This window comes from Felis catus, chromosome F2 (genome assembly GCF_018350175.1).
Source record: "Felis catus isolate Fca126 chromosome F2, F.catus_Fca126_mat1.0, whole genome shotgun sequence".
NCBI lineage: Eukaryota > Metazoa > Chordata > Mammalia > Carnivora > Felidae > Felis > Felis catus.
The window spans coordinates 15,348,545-15,367,668 of record NC_058385.1 but is presented as its reverse complement, the minus strand read 5'-3'; the positions used below and the strand labels follow the sequence as shown (position 1 = coordinate 15,367,668).

General features: G+C 37.6%; 1 protein-coding gene across 3 annotated transcripts in view; it reads left to right on the top strand.

Moving 5' to 3' along the window:
* Window positions 1-19,124, top strand: part of CYP7B1 (cytochrome P450 family 7 subfamily B member 1) — a 173,751-nt gene that overhangs the window by 142,464 nt on the left and 12,163 nt on the right. For 2 of the 3 annotated variants that reach the window (XM_023248780.2, XR_002739682.2), the window contains exons 2-4: window positions 849-985; window positions 9,023-9,610; window positions 10,075-10,281. In XM_023248780.2, coding sequence (XP_023104548.2) covers window positions 849-985; window positions 9,023-9,610; window positions 10,075-10,281 — 932 coding nt within the window. Of the gene's footprint in view, window positions 1-848; window positions 986-5,327; window positions 5,472-9,022; window positions 9,611-10,074; window positions 10,282-19,124 lie in introns of those variants that run through there. The other variant, XM_019822725.2, reaches the window with a different exon arrangement.

Below are 19,124 nucleotides of genomic sequence, written 5' to 3'. Positions count from 1 at the left end.
TAATCAAAATGGGTTGTACTGCCGGTAGTATAAGTCATCTTCACAGATGGGATAGAGAATTATCAGAGTTCTCTTGAATATTTGTTTTAATCCCTTCTAGGATAAAATGGCTTTGGATTTTTTTTTTAACTTTAAATCAGATTGAGTTCACCAAATAAATGAAGAAGAAGAAATTTTGAAGTCTAGTTTTGCTAAGATTATAGGTCAAAAAAGAAGGAACTTGTTTTTTAATTCACAATATTTCAATGTTTCGTTGAATGTGTTTCATATGTTGTCTTGTAAAATTTAATAAATATTCCTATTCATTTTGTAGTTGAATAAAAACTTTATGAAAGGATATAACAAGATATACTTCATGGAAACAATGTTGAAGTTTTTACTGTTCCCAACAGCATAAAAGATTTTTCGAGATTATTAATTGTCCCTCTTCTAATGATATAATCCTAGCCTAAAGTGACATCTGATAACAAAGAACTTTACTTTGGCAAGTGAACTACCTGACATCTAACACTCAGAACAGTACAGACAGAGCTCATACATAAAATGGTTACTAAGTGTAGCTGTCATTTCAGTCAGCCATTTGAGTCTTACAAGATAACAAAGTTCTTCAAAAAGTTGCTCACCAAAAGCTATGAGTTGAACTGTATACCCCAAAACCCACACATACTGGTGGGGCTCAATAAATCCATGTCTTTGATTATATAAGAATCATTGAATAAAAGAACGGAATTAGCTGTGCAATTCATCCATTCACTTCTAGAGTGGATTCATAACTCACATGTATTAAAATAGGGACTTAATTTTTTCTTGTGTTTGTTTGTTTGTTTGTTTGTTTGTTTTTCTCATAGGAGACCTGGTGAGCCTCCATTGATAAAAGGCTGGCTTCCTTACCTTGGAGAGGCCCTGAACTTCCAAAAGAATCCTTTAGGTTTCATGAAAACACTTCAAAAGCAACATGGTGACATTTTCACTGTTCTCCTTGGGGGTAAGCAGCACTTCTATAAGTACCTTCCATAAGTCATAAGTTCTTGGGGTGTCTGGCTGGTTCAGTTGGTAGAGTGTGCAACTCCTAATCTCAGGGGCATGAGTTCAAGCCCCGCACTGAGTGTGGAGCCTACTTAAAATTTAAAAGAAACAAAAAACAGAAAAGAAAAATGCTTAAAAAAATAATAAATTCTCAGTTGATTTTTTTCTCAGTTGTTCTTAAGTTGTATTTTTCTCTAGGCAAAATATGGAATGTTTATATATTATTGTTTCATTTGTAGGCTAACACAAAAGAAAACTATTTCTTTGAGTACAGTAATTTTCACATTGAAAACAAAGTTTTTACACAAAGTGTAAAAGTCTTGAGGGTACCTAGGGAACCCTGCTGTCCTCCCATCACCTACCATTTTGGCTTCATTTGGCTTGGTTTTAAGAATTGTTCTGGGCGCCTGGGTGGCTCAGTCGGTTCAGCATCTGACTTCAGCTCAGGTCATGATCTCGCACTCCGTGGGTTCAGGCCCCGCGTCGGGCTCTGTGCTGGCGGCTCAGAGCCTGGAGCCTGCTTCGAATTCTGGGTCTCCCTCTCTCTCTGCCTCTCCCCCACTTATGTGCGCGCGCTCTCTCTCTCTCTCTGTCAAAAATAAATAAACATTAAAAAATTAAAGAATAAAAAGAATGGTTCAAGGGGAAAAAAGGCTAGAATGTATTAACAGACTTTATTTTATAGAGCAGTTTTAGGTTTAAAGAAAATTGATCAGAGATTACCCATATATCCTGTTTCCCTTGATCATAGTTTTCCTTATTATTTCCTACTATAGTATATCCCATAATTTGTCACAGCTGATGAGCTGATGTTGATACATTATTAAAGGTCTGTGGTTTACATTAGGGTCCACCCTTTGCGTGGTACAGTTCTTTGAGTTTTGACAAACGTATGTCATGGATCCACCATTCCCTGGATATTATTCACTATCATAGAGGATAGTGTAACTGCCCCCCAAATCCTCTGGGTTCCACATACTCATTCTGCTTTCCTCCCGACCTGATCCCCTAGCAACCACTGATCTAGAATGTATTTTTTTACAATGTATTTTTAATTTTGAAGTGTTTGTTATGCTTCTCACTTGAATAAAATGCTTACAAAAGAAAAAAGAAAACTACAGCAAGATTACTAAACATCCCAATATCATAGGGCTGAGGGGAAAAGTTGGAATGTTCTTCTCTCATCCTCCTTTAAGGCCCATGTCGTCCAGCTGTGTGAGCTAAATAGCTAAATAGCTGCTGTGTAACAAACCTCCCCCAAATTTAATGCCTTAAAGCAACCAATCTTGCCTGAATCACTTTTGTGGCTTGAGTCATCTGGCTGCTTAACTGGGAACTGGGTGTTCCAAGATGGCTTCATCACGTGCCTGGCTGGGCCTCTGTGTCCACACGATGTTTCATTCTCAAGAAGTTGTCCTTACATGGCAGCTAGCGTTTCAGGTGGGTAAGAGGAAAAGCTGCAGAGCCTCCTGAGAACTGGGCTGAGTTACTACAAAACCTCTCTTCCACCACATTTTATTAGTCAGAGCAGTCGTAGCCCAGCCCCAACTCAAGGGTAGGGAAATAAACTTCACCACTCTCTGGGAAGAATGGCAGAGTCCCATTGCAAAGGAGCATGTGTAGAGAGCTAGAAAGAGTTTACTGTAGCCATCTTCGCACAGTCTTTTATATCAGCTTATCACTGGACTAGCTATTTCTTTTCTTCACCTTTCATGTCCTATGTCCCAGAAATCTGATCTCTACAGATTAGATTATCTGCACTTCTTTGCCCTCTGACTTCTAGTTGAGCGTGCTGGAGGGAGGGCAAGAAAGGCCTTTCCAGGCTGTTCTAGCTCCCCATCTCTCACTGGGCTGTAGCAACATAGTTCACTCGCCTTCCTTTCCTTCCCAAGAAGAATGAAGCCATCAGGTATGATCTCAGACCCTCACCTATCTTCCGGATATCCTTGTGTCTCACAGCTATCCTCCCTACATTTTCCCTAATTTCAAAGAATGTTTAAGACAATTACCTGTCCTCGTGACCGTAACGTCCTGCCTCCAAAGGTCCGGTTTCATTATTTATTCTTCCCAAACATATGTCTTCATTTTTCTTTCCCTCTTAGGCCCTTACATAAAGCTTAAAATAGCCATACTTAAGCTTCTCCTATATTCTCCTTCTAGGTACCTTTCATTTCTTTTTTTTTTTTCTCTTTTTTGCATCCAGATTTTTTAAGTTACCTACATTTGCTCCCATGCTTGCTTATCTCCTAGATACCTCCTACTTGGAACAAGCCATCTGCCTTGCTGAGGACATTAATGGGCCCTCACCTGACTAGACCTCTCTACTTTGTTTGACCATACAAATCTCTCATTCCTTCTCAGAACGCCCTCTTCTTTCACTCTGGTGACACTGCACCTCTGGTTCTTTCACTGACTCTGAGGATTCCTTAAACTGAGTCATCTTTACTTAAACACCTTTCTTTGCTCAACCCTTTTACCTTCCTCTAACCAGCCTTGGAATTTTATGTTCTGTTCCTAAAGAATGTAGGTAATTTCTTCTCACTGCAGTTACTCTGTTGAGTAAACCTTTTGTACATAGAGCAACTTCATTTCAGTGCTGCCATTTTAATGTAATTGGGAGAAAAACAACGACCCAACTGGATGAAATTATCAGCACGGCTTGCCTTCTTGCATGAACAGGCAGTATCCATTTCATCACAACCTAGTGGCAAGTCTCTCCCTACACTCCGATTTCAGAAAAATTGAAATGGAAAAAAACATCATGCATCTGGAGCAACTGCATATCTAATGGAATCCTCACAAGGCTCCCCAAGACTGGGCTCCCCCACCTCTCTGGCCTCGGCTGTTGCTACCGCTTGCCTTGTGCTTAATGCACTATTAATACGCCAAATCGTTTGAAATTTCTCCTCACACACGATGCCCTTTTGTGCCTGTGTTTTGTCTTGCTGTTTTTTCTGCCTGAGTGCCATTCTTCTGCTTGTGAGTCATCCTGAAAAGATGACTGACACGGGTTCATCTTTTGAGGTCATAGTCACATTACACTTCCTCCCCAAAGCATCATTGACCATCTCTTCTCCCCTGTCATGTTTAACGCCTCTTCTCCAGGCTCCCATTACGCTCAGTATCACTCTGTCATGGCATTTAATAAATTGTGAATTTATTGTTAATTCATTTGTCTATTTACCTTCATTATTCTTTATCTCCTCTATTGCCAGCATTTAGACCAGAGCTCGGCACTGATTGATTCACAATAAATATTTGATGAGGATATTCCCAATACCTTAGAGCTGATGAAACACTTACTATAATACAAATAAAGGCCATACCTGGTGCTTCTATTCTAAGTGATCTTTTGGCTTCATAATAACAAAACTATATTCTTCACTTAAAAAAAAAAGAAATCACTCTTACTTAAAAACTTAAACTTTATGTCCTAATGAGTAGACACAAATTATTGATCTTCTCAGTTTTCCCTTTTAATACATTATACAAAAATAGCCTGAGATGATTAAGATGATTAAACAGAAACTTGTGGTAGAGTTGGATAATGTTATTCACTGTTCAAAAAAGAACCAATTTCCATTGACACTTGATATCTTAATCTTAGACGCTAAGAAGCTTGTTGAATTTCTGATGTCTAAATAATTTGACCATGGTTATGCTTTTGAACTCAACAGTACACAACCACAGTTGAATATGTACCACTACTCCCCTTTGGCTCCTTATCCGAGTTTGTATTAATTCCTGTCAAGATACCCTGTTAACGTATTTGCTTCTAATGATCAGTTTGCAAAATAGCTCCTTTGGAAAATGTGAAATGAGGAACGGGGCCTTCCACCCTTGTCCCGTAATGTGATTTCAGTTACTGTATGCTCTTGCATGATGAACAAATGATTGTCATCCCCAAAAGTCTCAAGGGACACGGATGTCATCTTAATAAAGAAATTAAAAGGTACATCTTTTCATGAGAAACCACGTAAATTCGTGCCCTGTCGCAGAAAATAGTTCTCTAATTGGTTTTGTGTGGTGGTGCAGAGGAACAGTTTTCCCTAGATGTCACCCCAGCGAAGCACCACTGTACATCATTGTCAGCAGCTAGTGAAATCTCCCTAATAAGAGAGAGAGTATAAAATGTGATCATCCTCAGAAACTAAAAAGTTCATTCATATTTCACTTTCAAACTAATATTTTCAGCTTGATGTTTTAAAAAATTCTATTGAAAAACTAAGCATGGAGATTAAAAGCTCATAATTAAGGAAAATCTCTTTAAAATCCAAATTTATCTCATATTTGTTGACTAGGCATTTCTATATCTAATGGCTCAAATCGTTGTCCTGAATTCCCATGGATGTGTCTCTGGATAGCACCAAATACCTGAAATGAAAACATCAAAATTCAATTTATAACGATCCAGATGTCAGACGTTTTGTGTACAAGACAACTGGGTGAATAATTTAATTTTTCTTATATTTACTGATGTACTTTGTGTTATGTAGCTTTACCTTCCTAAAAGAAGTGATTTCGAAAGAAGTGAAAAGGCTGCCGAGTTAGTAAAGGATCATGCACAGGTTATACAGGAATGCTAGAATTAATATCTTTAGACTCAGCTCTGAAAAGGGACAAGAATGAAATTGTTGTTAAAAAAGACATTAAAAATTTTCAGCCCATTTCAAATTTATTGCTCTAAAAGATAATGATACATGATATATATTAAATAGTTCATATAATATTACACTATATATATATATATATATATATATATATATGTAGCAGAAGTGAGCCCCATTTTGACATTTCTATTTTAGACAAATGCAAACTCTGAAATTCTTTAAATCAATATTTCATATCAACTGCTGACAGCATTCTTTTCTCTTTTGGAAACATGGCAATGGATATTGTTTCTACCTTGTGATCTTTGTAAACTAGGCAACTTGCCTATCAACACTTGAGATTCGTTTACATAAAATCACACTGGAGCAAAAGTTAATTTTGCTCCAAGAATACATGGCCTTCAGAATAACTTTTCAGATTTCCTTTGTTAAAAAATTTAAATTCATTTTATGAATGTATATGTGTTTTCCTAACTGTCTGATTAAAGATTACAAAGAAACTCTGGTTTTGCATCTCACATTAGCAGATGGTGGACAGATGGTTTAAATTAATATTAATTTTGGAAAACTTAGCTTAAATTGTTTATACTGAAGATTAAAAGTTGGAAAGCCAACTAACATCTCCAGGGTTATTAGTACTTCCAAACCCACTTGAAAAGTAAAATCCAGAAAATCAAAACGTCTACTTTTAAAGCAATCAACATCTTACTCAGAAAGAGAGTTGGGAAAACACAATGCCTTGATGTTGAAGAAAATTAAAATAAGAATGAGAAAGAGAAAATACAGATCCTGGAGTATAAAGAGGCTTGACAGGAGTGAGAATTTCATTTACAAATAAGTTGATTTTAACTAATCAGGAAGGATTTTTATAAAGAACCTATATGCAATAATTGCTTATTTTAAAAAACAATTTATCAATAATTGGTTGCTAATTAGCTTTTATTCCTTTTGTTTGAAATTAATCTCATTGTTTTCTTCCCATATCCTAACCAGCGAGGAGAGAGAGGGGCTATATGTGTATTTGTGATGAATCGAAGACAAAAACTCTTGCATGCACACAGGCTCTATCTACTTCAGTAGGCCAATGGCCAGTAGCTCATGCTGTCATGGCTGAATATAGTTTTGTCTTTCCACTTAGATTTTAATGAATGTAGAAAATTGGTAAGAAAAATTCAAACTATTCTCTAAAAATTGTGTGTTTTACAAACTGAATCTTTTATACATTCTCTGAATTTTAGTGGCTAATTTAAAATAACCCTAAAGATATTTAACAAAATCTTCTCATTTAGTGAAAGGAGGAAAGTATGAATCACCACCTGTGAAAATACATAGCTTCGCCTAAAATTATATCTTTTGCAAAATAAGAGAATTCACTCTTTTTTTCAATTATTTGTCAGGCAGATGCTGGCAATTTTATTTAATTAAGATGCTATGGTAAAGCAGGTGTCATAAAATATGCTCAAATCCAGTTGAGTCCTTTTTGCTCTCCCTAGGGGGAAAAATCCAGTTTACTTTATAGACGCAGCTTTGGGATCTGACCAGAATGAATAGACACTTCTAGCTTTACCCTCATTCCTATATTGGCCCACCGTATTAAATAAGTGAAGGAGAAATACAATATATAAAATTCAAGACGTATGATATATTTTTAGAAAAACATCATAACACATGTACATTAATGTATACTTAAAAATTATGTTTTAAAATTGTAAGACAAAAAACATATTATCCTGTTTCAAGAATTAGGTTGCAAATTATTCAAAACTTTGTCCTAATCATGTACCACATTGAATTTAATATCTGTGATGCTGCTTGAATTACCAATAAATAACAAGTGAGGCATTGTTGGTCTAAGAAAGCTACACACACATACACACTCACACAAAGAGGAATGATAAAGTGAGAAGGAAAGTGTGTATGATCTTACAAATGTTAATGTCTATGAACTGTTTTCCAGAAGACAATATAATTAATAGATATTAAAATTTGTAGGGTTATCTAAACTTCATGTCTGTTCTTGGAAAAAAAGGACATTAAATGCCCATTTTAAATACTATTTGCATAATACTTCGAATTAGGAATCTTAAAACAGCACTCTAGTGAGAAGAAGTCAGCACTGCGTAAGGAACGGAACAATGAATGGAGAGTGACTTCTTGTCCAGGCTCTGCCACTAAAAATGGCAGTGGGATCTTGGCCCTTAACCTCTCTTGACTTTCTTTAGCTTTTTCAACTGATTAATTTAGAGTTGATAGTTGAACTATCAATGATCACCTGGGAACTGGGAACTCTCCCAACTCCAAGAGTTCCCAAGAACTGGGAACTCTCCAAGTTTCCTGCCAGTTTTGAGAGACCAACCATAGAATGGCAATGTTCCTCAGCGTGCTGCCTTAAATCACTTCAGGCCCCTGTCAAAAATGGAGACTTGTAGGTCCCACATCTAAACCTTACGAATCAGAATCAGGCAGGAATCTGTATTGTTAACCAGCACCCTAAGTCTTTTAATTGTGTAAGTGTGGACAACACTGATCTCTGAAAAGACCAAATGTCAGCACCTCAAGGAACTGTCTTGGTGATAGATAAGTCCAGGCAGACTGAAGCAGATTTCCCTTTCTCTTTCCCCTACATTGCGTTCACATCTCTGCTACAACACCATCCACAATGATACAATGATTTCTTTGCATCTTTTTATCTTAAGAGGAAAGAGATCCAAATGAATATCTGGATCTCAATAAATGTTGAAGGTAGGGATGAATGCGTGAATGGACAGGTTCTAGTTTGGAATTCTGTTTTAGTCACAAATCAGTAGGTAACCTTGGACATGTTACTAAATCTCCACGAACCACTATTTTCTCATGTATAAAAATGAAAATGCTGACATTTTGATTTGGTATTAGTGTTGCACCGAACATTAACTTGTGAGTACTGGCCTCATACCACATACTCATTTATCTGAGTTAAAGGTATTGTATCCAACCAAAGCTAAGATGATACCAAGTATGAAATAGCTCTTTATGAAGTGTAAATAATAATTTGTTTGTTTGATATTTGTTTTCTGTTTGTATTATTGTATGAGAAATGTTTAAGTCAAGAGATTCTGAGGATATTTCAAGGGTAGTTTAAATACTTGGGTACTTAATTAAAATAAGACAGTATCTTTTTAAAAGTCATTCAGAATTTAAGAATATTTAACTTGAAGCCTTTCCTACTATCTCCCATTTTTAAAGGAAACAGGTATGGAATCTGAACAAAATGGATTTTTATTAAACTTTGCACCTTTCTAGATGTTGTTAAGGTCTTTCTAATTTTGATTAAAATATTTTCAAATTTCAGGTATATTGTGTGTTTTGCTACCAAAAGAGCTCATATTCTCATTTATTTTTTTTAGGAAAGTATATAACATTTATCCTGGACCCTTTTCAGTACCAGTCAGTGATAAAAAACCGCAAATTAAGCTTTCGAATATTTAGTAATAAAGTCTTAAGGAAAGCATTTTCCATCAAAAAGCTGGAAACCAATGATGACCTGAACGATGAACTTCACATCTGCTATCAACTTTTACAAGGGAAATCTTTGGACATACTCACAGAAAACATGATGCAGAATTTAAGACAAGTGCTTGAATTCCACCTACTAAAAGCCACAGATTGGGTCATGACACCGCTGTTGGCATTCTGCAACTCAGTGATGTTTGAGATCACATTTACAACCATATATGGAAAAAGTCTTGCTGGTAGTACGAAGAAATTTACTACTGAGCTAAGAGATGATTATTTAAAATTTGATGACAAATTCCCGTATTTAGTATCAGACATACCCATAGAGCTTCTAGGAAATGTCAAGTCTATTAGAAATAAACTTATAAAAAACTTGACATCAGAGCACTTAGCTAAGATACAAGGATGGTCACAAGTTGTTCAAATGAGGCAAGATATCCTGGAGAAACACTATATGCTCGAGGACCTTGAAATAGGAGGTAAGAAACTTCTGGATGATTACTTGTCTAAAATAAAATAATTTACAATAGACCTTTGAAATAAAAAGACAAAATGGTGACCTTGAAAATTTTTATGCTCTTTCTAATTGGCTAATGATAAAATGTTTTACTCTGAAACAACCCTCTGTGATAATTGATTTTTTTTTTTTTTTTTTTGCTGAGGTGGTAAAACAAGATACTTAATGGTGATAATGAGAAAGAGTATAACTAAGCTGCATTTACTCCTCTTATCTCATCCCCCACCTCCCCACCCCCCACACGCACATTACATTTTAAACTATTCTCATTAAGCAGAAAATTAGACTTCAGAAGCCTATTGGTCCTCATTAGCATGCACTGATCCTTGGCTGGGTCTGTGTCCTAACATCTTTTAATTAGCACACTGCAAATCTAATCAGTGTAATAAACGCTATTAATCTTCCTTTTCACTTATTTTCTCCCAGCACATCATTTAGGCTTTCTCTGGGCCTCTGTGACAAACACTATTCCAACTATGTTCTGGGCGATGTATTACCTCCTACAGCACCCAAAAGCTATGGCAGTGCTGCGTGACGAAATTGACCATTTGCTGCAGTCAACAGGTCAAAAGAAAGGGTCTGGATTTCCCATCCACCTCACCAGAGAACAATTGGACAGCCTGGTCTACCTAGGTAATTTATTTTTATCTGTTATGAAGAAAAGAAGGTACCTCTCTGCAAACTCAGTTTATCACTCAAAGCTGTTTACCAAGAGGTGGAGGACACAGCTGCCTAATTGACATAATAACACCCATTTACATCAATTATAAATTATGTAGTTTATAGCTGTAGATACTCTCATTACATGTAAACATTAAGGCCTAGGTAATTAACTATGCAAGGTATGCAAAAGGCTAAACCAAAGCTTTGCAATTATTTGAAAAAAAAAAGTTTATGCCTATTAAGTCATTTGATTCTGAGCATCTGTTGGTGTGCTAACGCTTTCTAAACACTGCTGCACTATCTTGACAAGAAAGGTATTTGGGGATTGAAAAAGAAAGTATTTCAGAAGGCAACTTGTGTACCAAATGTATTTATTCTTCCCTAAAATGGTATCTATATTTGAAGGCAGAGGTTAGGATGTTTTACACAGCTTGAAGTGTGTGATTCTCAAGAACGTAGTAAAAGTGATTTCCACTGGAACTTCTTGACTTAAACATACTTGGGGGAGAGAAAAAGGAAGGAGGGAAGAAAAAGAAAGGGAGACAGGAGGAAAAGAAGCAGCAGCAACTACTAATTACTCCATGTGAAATGTCAGTATTTTATAAAATAATCACTGACTCATGAGATATGCATAGCCACTATTTCAAATATATTGGAGGTCAGGAGTGACTAAGTTGGTTTTCTATTTCTTTTTTTTTTTTATTTTTTTTTCAACGTTTATTTATTTTTGGCGGGACAGAGAGAGACAGAGCATGAACGGGGGAGGGGCAGAGAGAGAGGGAGACACAGAATCGGAAACAGGCTCCAGGCTCCGAGCCATCAGCCCAGAAGCCTGACGCGGGGCTCGAACTCACGGACCGCGAGATCGTGACCTGGCTGAAGTCGGACGCTTAACCGACGGCGCCACCCAGGCGCCCCGGTTTTCTATTTCTACGTAGACGTGTACACCAGTGACATGAGCTTTCGATGACAATGGATTGCATTTTCCTTGACCAGTTTTGATAAGACACATCATATGTTTATGTGAATAAACTTTAACTCCCGAAGTTAAATTCCGTATCAATGAGTTATTCTCTGTCCCTTCTGTATTGATATTTCATCCTGTGGTTTCCTTTACTGTACAATAACCCAAGTCCCTTTGGGCACAGGTAGGAGTATGTCTTTATATGTATCCGTTGTTCCACTCATGACAATGTAAGCAAGTATTTTAGCCTGTGTTGGCCTCAGTTTTTTATCTTTTAAATATGTTCCAGGTTCACATTTTTAAAAAGATGGGGTGGCTCAGTCTGTTAAGCAACCAACTTCAGCTCCGGTCATGATCCCAACTGTTCATGAGTTCGAGCCCCGCGTCAGGCTCTATGCTGACAGCTCAGAGCCTGGAGCTGGCTTCTGATTCTGTCTCCCCCTCTCTCTGCCCCTCCCCTGCTTGCACTCGTCTCTCTTTCTCTCAAAAAATGAATATACATTAAAAAATAATAATAAAATAAATATGTTCCAGTTCTTTGATGGGAACTTCCGAGCGCAAAGAACTCACAGATCTTGAGTTGTGTTGACTATTGGGCGATATTAAAAGGAATGGCCCTTGTGTTCTAAGAGACTGTTCCCACTGACTAGGCTCAGACCCATCAGAAGCAGTAGCGGGAAGCTTGTCTTGTACTGGCACTTGGTTAGCTTGTTCGATCAATTGGGAAAAATGTATCACCGTATAGTCTTTAGCATACATTATCCAAGTAATTTAGCATACGTTATCCAAGTATTTTATATTTGCCTGGAGAAAGAAAGTAATCCCAACATTACCAAAATACAAATATTATTTTGGTCTTTACAGAATTATTGGTGAACAAATCCAAAAAACAATGTGCATAAAAATTCTGGGTAGTCACCTTCACATGGCTACACAGTATTTTCTGGGTAGATTCATAGATCTATGAAACTCGAGGTTGCTTTCCTATGTATTCCAGTAATTTCAGCTGCATTTTCTGAATCAGATGATGGATACTGGGAAGTAAAGCAAATAAACTTAAAGGAATATGTGTTTATATTCTGTACACAGTTATTACTCTTAAATATTTAGTTGAAAGTCATCAATTCTCTTTTACTCTCGGCATCTTGTTATTGAAAGAAAAGATAATTTTCCCATTTTTATTTTTTAATTTATTTTTAATATGAAATTTATTGTCAAATTGGTTTCCATACAACACCCAGTGCTCATCCCAACAGGTGCCCTCCTCCATGCCCATCACCCACCCTCCCCTCCCTTCCACCCCCCATCAACCTTCAGTTTATTCTCAGTTTTTAAGATTCTCTTATGGTTTGGCTCTCTCCCACTCTAACTTTTTTTTTCCTTCCCCTCCCCCATGGTTTTCTGGTAAGTTTCTCAGGATCCACATAAAAGTGAAAACATATGTTATCTGTCTTTCTCTGCCTGACTTATTTCACTTAGCATATCACTCTCCGGTTCCATCCATGTTGCTACAAAAGGCCATAGTTTATTCTTTCTCATTACCCCATAGTATTCCATTGTGTATATAAACCATAATTTCTTTATCCATTCATCAGTTGATGGACATTTAGGCTCTTTCCATAATTTGGCTGCTGTTGAAAGTGCTGCTATAAACATTGGGGTACGTGTGCCCCTATGCATCAGCACTTCTGTATCCCTTGGGTCAATTCCTAGCAGTGCTACTGCTGGGTCATAGGGTAGTTCTATTTTTAATTTTTTGAGGACCCTCCACACTGTTTTCCATAGTGGCTACACCAGTTTGCATTCCCACCAACAGTGCAAGAGGGTTCCCGTTTCTCCACATCCTCTCCAGCATCTGTAGTCTCCTGATTTGTTCATTTTGGCCACTCTGACTGGCATGAGGTGATATCTGAGTGTGGTTTTGATTTGTATTTCCCTGATGAGGAGTGACGTGAAAGAAAAGGTCATTTTAAAATTGTGACATTAAAGCAGAAATGTTTAAATTTATTTCATCAGAAGAAATGGCAAGTTCCAGATCTACAGTCTGGGTCCATTTAGGTCCATGGCTAGTGCTAGAGATTTTCATCCTTGGAGCCCTCATTAATTTACAGCTCACTTATCATCAACAGGTGAAAAACAGTTATTCTAAGAGAGTGTAGATCTACCTGGATAAAGGCAGAGCCTTCAGCAATCTAGAAAAGGTGGATCTCTGTTCATCGTGACCTCGGTTACCAGCAGAGGCCAGTGTTGTTCATTGCGAGAATTTAATCTTCTAGAAAATAGTGTGCATTTTTTCTTGCACGAGATAGTTTGATGCAGATTGAAGCAAATTTTTACATGAATTAGTAACACAACAGATAACCTCTGCGTCTGGTCATAGTTCAATTGTGAATATTTCTCCACATAAGTAGAGCATGAACTGTACATACAAAAGGAAGATATACAGAATTAAATATTTACAGTGTACCCCCTGATATGGGGTATATGTATCTCCCCTTTCTCATGTGCTTAAGGACAGAGTTCTATATTTTCTAAGTATATTTCTTTAAAAATAAATACATCTTGAATTTCTATTATTATAAGGAAAAAGATCACAAGGATGAAATGAATGCTACTATTTTTTTTAACCAGGAAGAAGAAAAATTTTTTTTTTAACCAGGAAGAAGAAATCTCTTTTAACAGAGATTTTGCATGTCAGCATACATTGATTATAAAGTAAGGTTGAAAAGAAAGTTAGAATGCCATAGAAATGAGTGCTTTATTCCTGAACAAAAATGATGCCTCTTGTTTAGAGTGATTATAGAAGACAGAGCCCAATGGGGCATGGGTTTATCATAATGCGAATCATTGTGCATATATTATTGACATTTGTGGCTCAATCCTCTAGGCTTTCCATGTATCAAATTTCCTCTGACATCAATATACACTTAATGTCAGCAAAAGTTAAAATATGTACCATAGATTTGGCTTTTAAGTACCAAGCCTGTTTAAGTAATTCAAAGCAATCATCTGTTGTAAGAGGTTGTGAGGGATTCATGCTTTTTTCCAATGCTCTTGAGAATCTTTCTCTGAAACCATTCCACCTTTTTTTTAGATAAAGAAAAACACAACTTTATGTTTTTGTATACTTATATAACTTATTATGAGGACTCTGCTTATCATGACTTCACCAAAATTTTATATCAATTGATGTTTAGTAAAGGTCTCTACAACAAAAGTTAAATATAAATTTAAAATAAGATAGTAAATGCAATGAGGCTCAAATAACAGCCAGTTGGGCCGAATCTCAATAGGAAGAATTGGTGATAGAATGGAAGTTTGAGAAACTCTGAGAGAAAAGTAAGAATTTTTCAGTTTTCCCAGAAAGAGAAACCTGGAGTGGAGGTAGGATTTAGACAGAGAAAGAAAAACGAGAAAAGATGAATCAGAGAGAAGAAAAAAGGTAATGCAAGGAGGGGAAAGAAGCTCTCAAAATTGGAATTTTGACAAACGGAGAGCAAATAATCTCGCTGAATGCTACCTCTTCTACATTTGCCTAAATAATGTATATAAATAACTTTAAAAGTATGGGTTCAATAAATGTTATCTTTTGCTATCCCCAAAATGATATTTAACCTCAATGCCATCCCTGCAATGTTTATGTTGTTCTCTTCATTTTCAATTATTTGTGAATCAAACTGGTATCTAACTCACATCTACCTTACCCCACAGGAGTGTTCTTTCTGTGCATCACACATGAAAGAACAAACATACTCTAGGTAAGAAGAACCTAAGTCAAAGTGGATTATAAGTTCTGACCTGAATAAGTGAATAACTCAGGTGTATTGCAGGCACCTAATTTTGTTCAATTACATGTTCTGAAAATGAGAAAAGTTGCACCTGCAGCTGAAGTGAGGGTTATTGGAATAAAAGGAGGTGCTATAAAACTAAAGCTCAGCAAAATGTGTAACAGTTTTTTAAAAGGAGACCGTATATTATAAAACCCCTAGAATTATGAGCCTGCAGTGAGTGATTCTCCAACAAAATTCTATCAAAACTTGCTAAACCCAATTAGTGAGGAGAAAGAAGCAGAAACAAAGAAATGATCAGTTGAAAAAAAATAAACTTTAGTAACACATAATGATCATTAGACATAGTCCATGTTAAATATATTAATGACTTCATAATTTCAAGGCAATTTTATGGACTCCTACATTTTCTCAGGTGATCTTCGCCAAAATACTGGGGGACTAGGGCAGCTCTTAGGTTGTCATTATTTTTACAGAGGAGAAAATGTTCAAGGTGCTAAATAACCTGCCTAAGGTCACGGAGGTAAAGGGTTTTCTGGCCACATCCAACCTTTTTCCCTCAGACTTGTCTCATAGCAGAGCCCTCGAAGCCCTTTCTCATTGTCCAAACTGAGAGGGGAGAGGGATTCTTTGTGTCTTGATTCAGCAAAGCTAGCCATGATGAGCACATGTACAAGATCAGAAAATGTGAGCAAGATAATGATAGAGTTAACTATATTTTTAATTTCCAGATGGAACAGTATGAATGGCTGTATTAACAACTATCATTTTCTTATGTGGTAGGCACTGTGCTACCTGCTTTACATATATTAGCTTTTTTTAATTTAAAAGTACTATTATCTTCATTTAATTATTAGGTAACAAGATTCAGAAAGATTAGTTAACCAGCTCAACTCCTACAGCTAGGTATGTGGCAGAGCCAGAAATCGATGCCAGCTCTGACTTAAATGCTAACCCATAAATACTGTCACTTCTGGGGGAAAATGCTCTACAACTTTACCAGAGAACTTGACCACTCTTTTACAAGGATATGTATCACTAATTCTCAGATGCAGTTGGGTTTGAGGGTAATAATGGGGCTAGAGGTTCACATCAGAATTTGGGGGGTGTTTTTTAAATAAAAATAGATATTTCATTTTAAAATAAATTTGCATTTACAGAAAAATTACAAAGATGATAGCGTTCCCATACACCTCCCCCCCCCCCCACACACACACATACAGTTCTCCTTATCATTAACATCTTAGTGTGGTTATTTGTCACAATTGTGGGTATTGTTTTGAAAACGTTCATTCAGTATTAAAGATAATTGTGTATTTGAAAAATAATACATAATTTAAATTTTTATTTTTATTTATTTTTGAGAGAGAGAGAGAGACAGAGTGCCAGCGGGGGAGGGGCAAAGAGAGAGGGAGACAAAGAATCTGAAGCTGTCAACACAAAGCCTGGCTCAGGGCTTGAACTCACAAGCCGTGAGATCATGACCTGAGCTGAAGTCGGACGCTTACCTGACTGAGCCACCGAGGCACCCCAAAAATCATAAACAATTTAGACAGTAATAGTAAGGTTTTAATAAAATCCTCTCTTCCAGTGAGGATAGTCTTCTTCATTTAGAAACTTCTAACTGGAGAAGGAAGGAAAGGTATCTTCCACAAAGGGTTACACCAGAAATCAGATAGTGAGATTTTCATAGGTAATATAAGGAAACATTGGTCAAAAAGTGAAAAAGACTGATCGGATGTATATCAAATTTTCAGTTCAGCACAAAGCTAAGAGGGTTAGACAATATAATGAATACTGGAAACAGGAATTGAAAGGGAAACAATGAGAAGGCAAAATACTATACTTAGGTCAAAAACCAACTGCATAAGAACAGGATGAGGAACTGTGTGGCTTAGCAAAATAGTTGAAAGCAGCGGTTCTTAAAACTTGATTGTTCATTGGAATCATCTGGGGAGCTTTAAAAACTACTCATACCTGGTCCCACCCCCAGAGGTTCTGATTTCATTGGTCTGGAGTGCAGGCTGATGGCTTTAAAAGCTCCCCATGGGGGTTCTAAATGTGCAACCAAGGTTCAAAACCACTCATTTAAAGGTTTAGTTAATGCAGTGGTTCTGATTCCATTGGTCTGGAATGGAGCATTTATTTTTTTAATACCATTTCAGGTGGTTCTGATGGGCAGCCAGAGCTGATAACCTGTGGGGTATCACAAAGCTTAAGACAAGTTTGTGGTGATATGATTTCAAAAATCTGTTTCTCCTCTGCTTCCAACAAAACATGAAAAGAAGTCTGGTATGCAAGGTGAAGAAAGTAGTTCCTTTCCACGTTTCTATTTGAAACACCACACCCAATTCTGCCACACTTTTAGAGACACATTGATTAATTGAATTCATCTAGGATGCCAAGAGACTGAGGCCATGTCATCCCTGACACACAATGTAAAAACATGATTGGGGCACCTGGGTGGCTCAGTCGGTTGAGCGTCCGACTTTGGCTCAGGTCATGATCTCACTGTTTGTGGGTTCGAGCCCCGCATCAGGCTCTGTGGTGACAGATCAGAGCTGGAGCCTGCTTCAGATTCTGTGTCTCCCTCTCTCTCTGCCCCTCCCCTGCTTGTGCTCTGTCTCTTTCTGTCTCTCAGAAATAAATAAATGTAAAAAAAATAATATAAAAATAAAAAGAACATGATGGTTGTCTTTTTTTTTAATGTTTGTTTATTTTTGAGAGCGAGAGAGAGCACAAGCAGAGGAGGGTCAGAGAGAGAGGGAGACACAGATTCTGAAGCAGGCTCCAGTCTCTGAGCTGTCAGCACAGAGCCTGACGTGGGGCTCATTTGAGAACTCGGGAACAGTGAGATCATGACCTGAGCCACCAGGTACCCCATTTGTCTTTAAATATTTTTAAAGGGCTAATATGTGGAAGAGGAATTTGATTTTTTTTTTTTGCCTTTATCTTTCCAGGACTTGATGAATGCCATCTTTAGAGGTGTCTACTCAGAAATTGTGCAGAATCTTCTCTAGAATCTTGCCCCACATTCCTGTTTATATGCACTTCCCAACTTTGAACTACCCAGATTGCAGTGTCCATGAAGGCCAAACCATGAAGGCCAAGAAAACCGTGTTTCCTTTTTTTTTTCCTGGCAGCAGTGGTCCACTGCCCTGAGCAGAGTAGGACCTTCATAAACATTTATTGAACAAATGAATGTTGAATTTACATTTCCACATTTTAGCAGAAAACCAAATGTTGTGTCTTCAGTGCAGAGTGAAAGTAGACATTTGTACCAATTCAGATGTACTGCTAACTTGATTTAAAATACATTAAACAGGGGTGCCTGGGTGGCTCAGTCGGTTGGGCGACCGACTTCAGCTCAGGTCACGATCTCGCAGTTTGTGAGTTCGAGCCCCACGTCCGGCTCTGTGCTGACAGCTCAGAGCCTGGAACCTGCTTCACATTCTGTGTCTCCCTCTCTGCCCCTTCCCTGCTCATCCTGTGTCCCTCTCTGTCTGAAAAATACATAAACATTAAAAAAATGTAAAATATATTAAACAGTTGTTGAGCCCAAAATTAGCTATCTGCTTCAAGTTATCTGATTATTTTTAAAAAAATTTTTTTTCAACGTTTATTTATTTTTGGGACAGAGAGAGACAGAGCATGAACGGGGGAGGGGCAGAGAGAGAGGGAGACACAGAATCGGAAACAGGCTCCAGGCTCCGAGCCATCAGCCCAGAGCCTGACGCAGGGCTCGAACTCATGGACCGCGAGATCGTGACCTGGCTGAAGTCGGACGCTTAACCGACTGCACCACCCAGGCGCCCCTCAAGTTATCTGATTATTGCAATTCCTAATTTACCTTCTTACCTGTCTTGAAGGCAGTTATGTAAAATGGACACACACACACACACACACACACACACCTGGAGCCTCACTCCATTTCTTCATACCTTCCGGAACACTGCCTGCAGATCCTCCTGTCCCCCCTTCTCATACACCTTTGTAAGACCGCCCAAGTGTTCAGCCCCAGTGGACTGTGGCAGGGGCTGGCTGTCCATTTCACTCCAGCC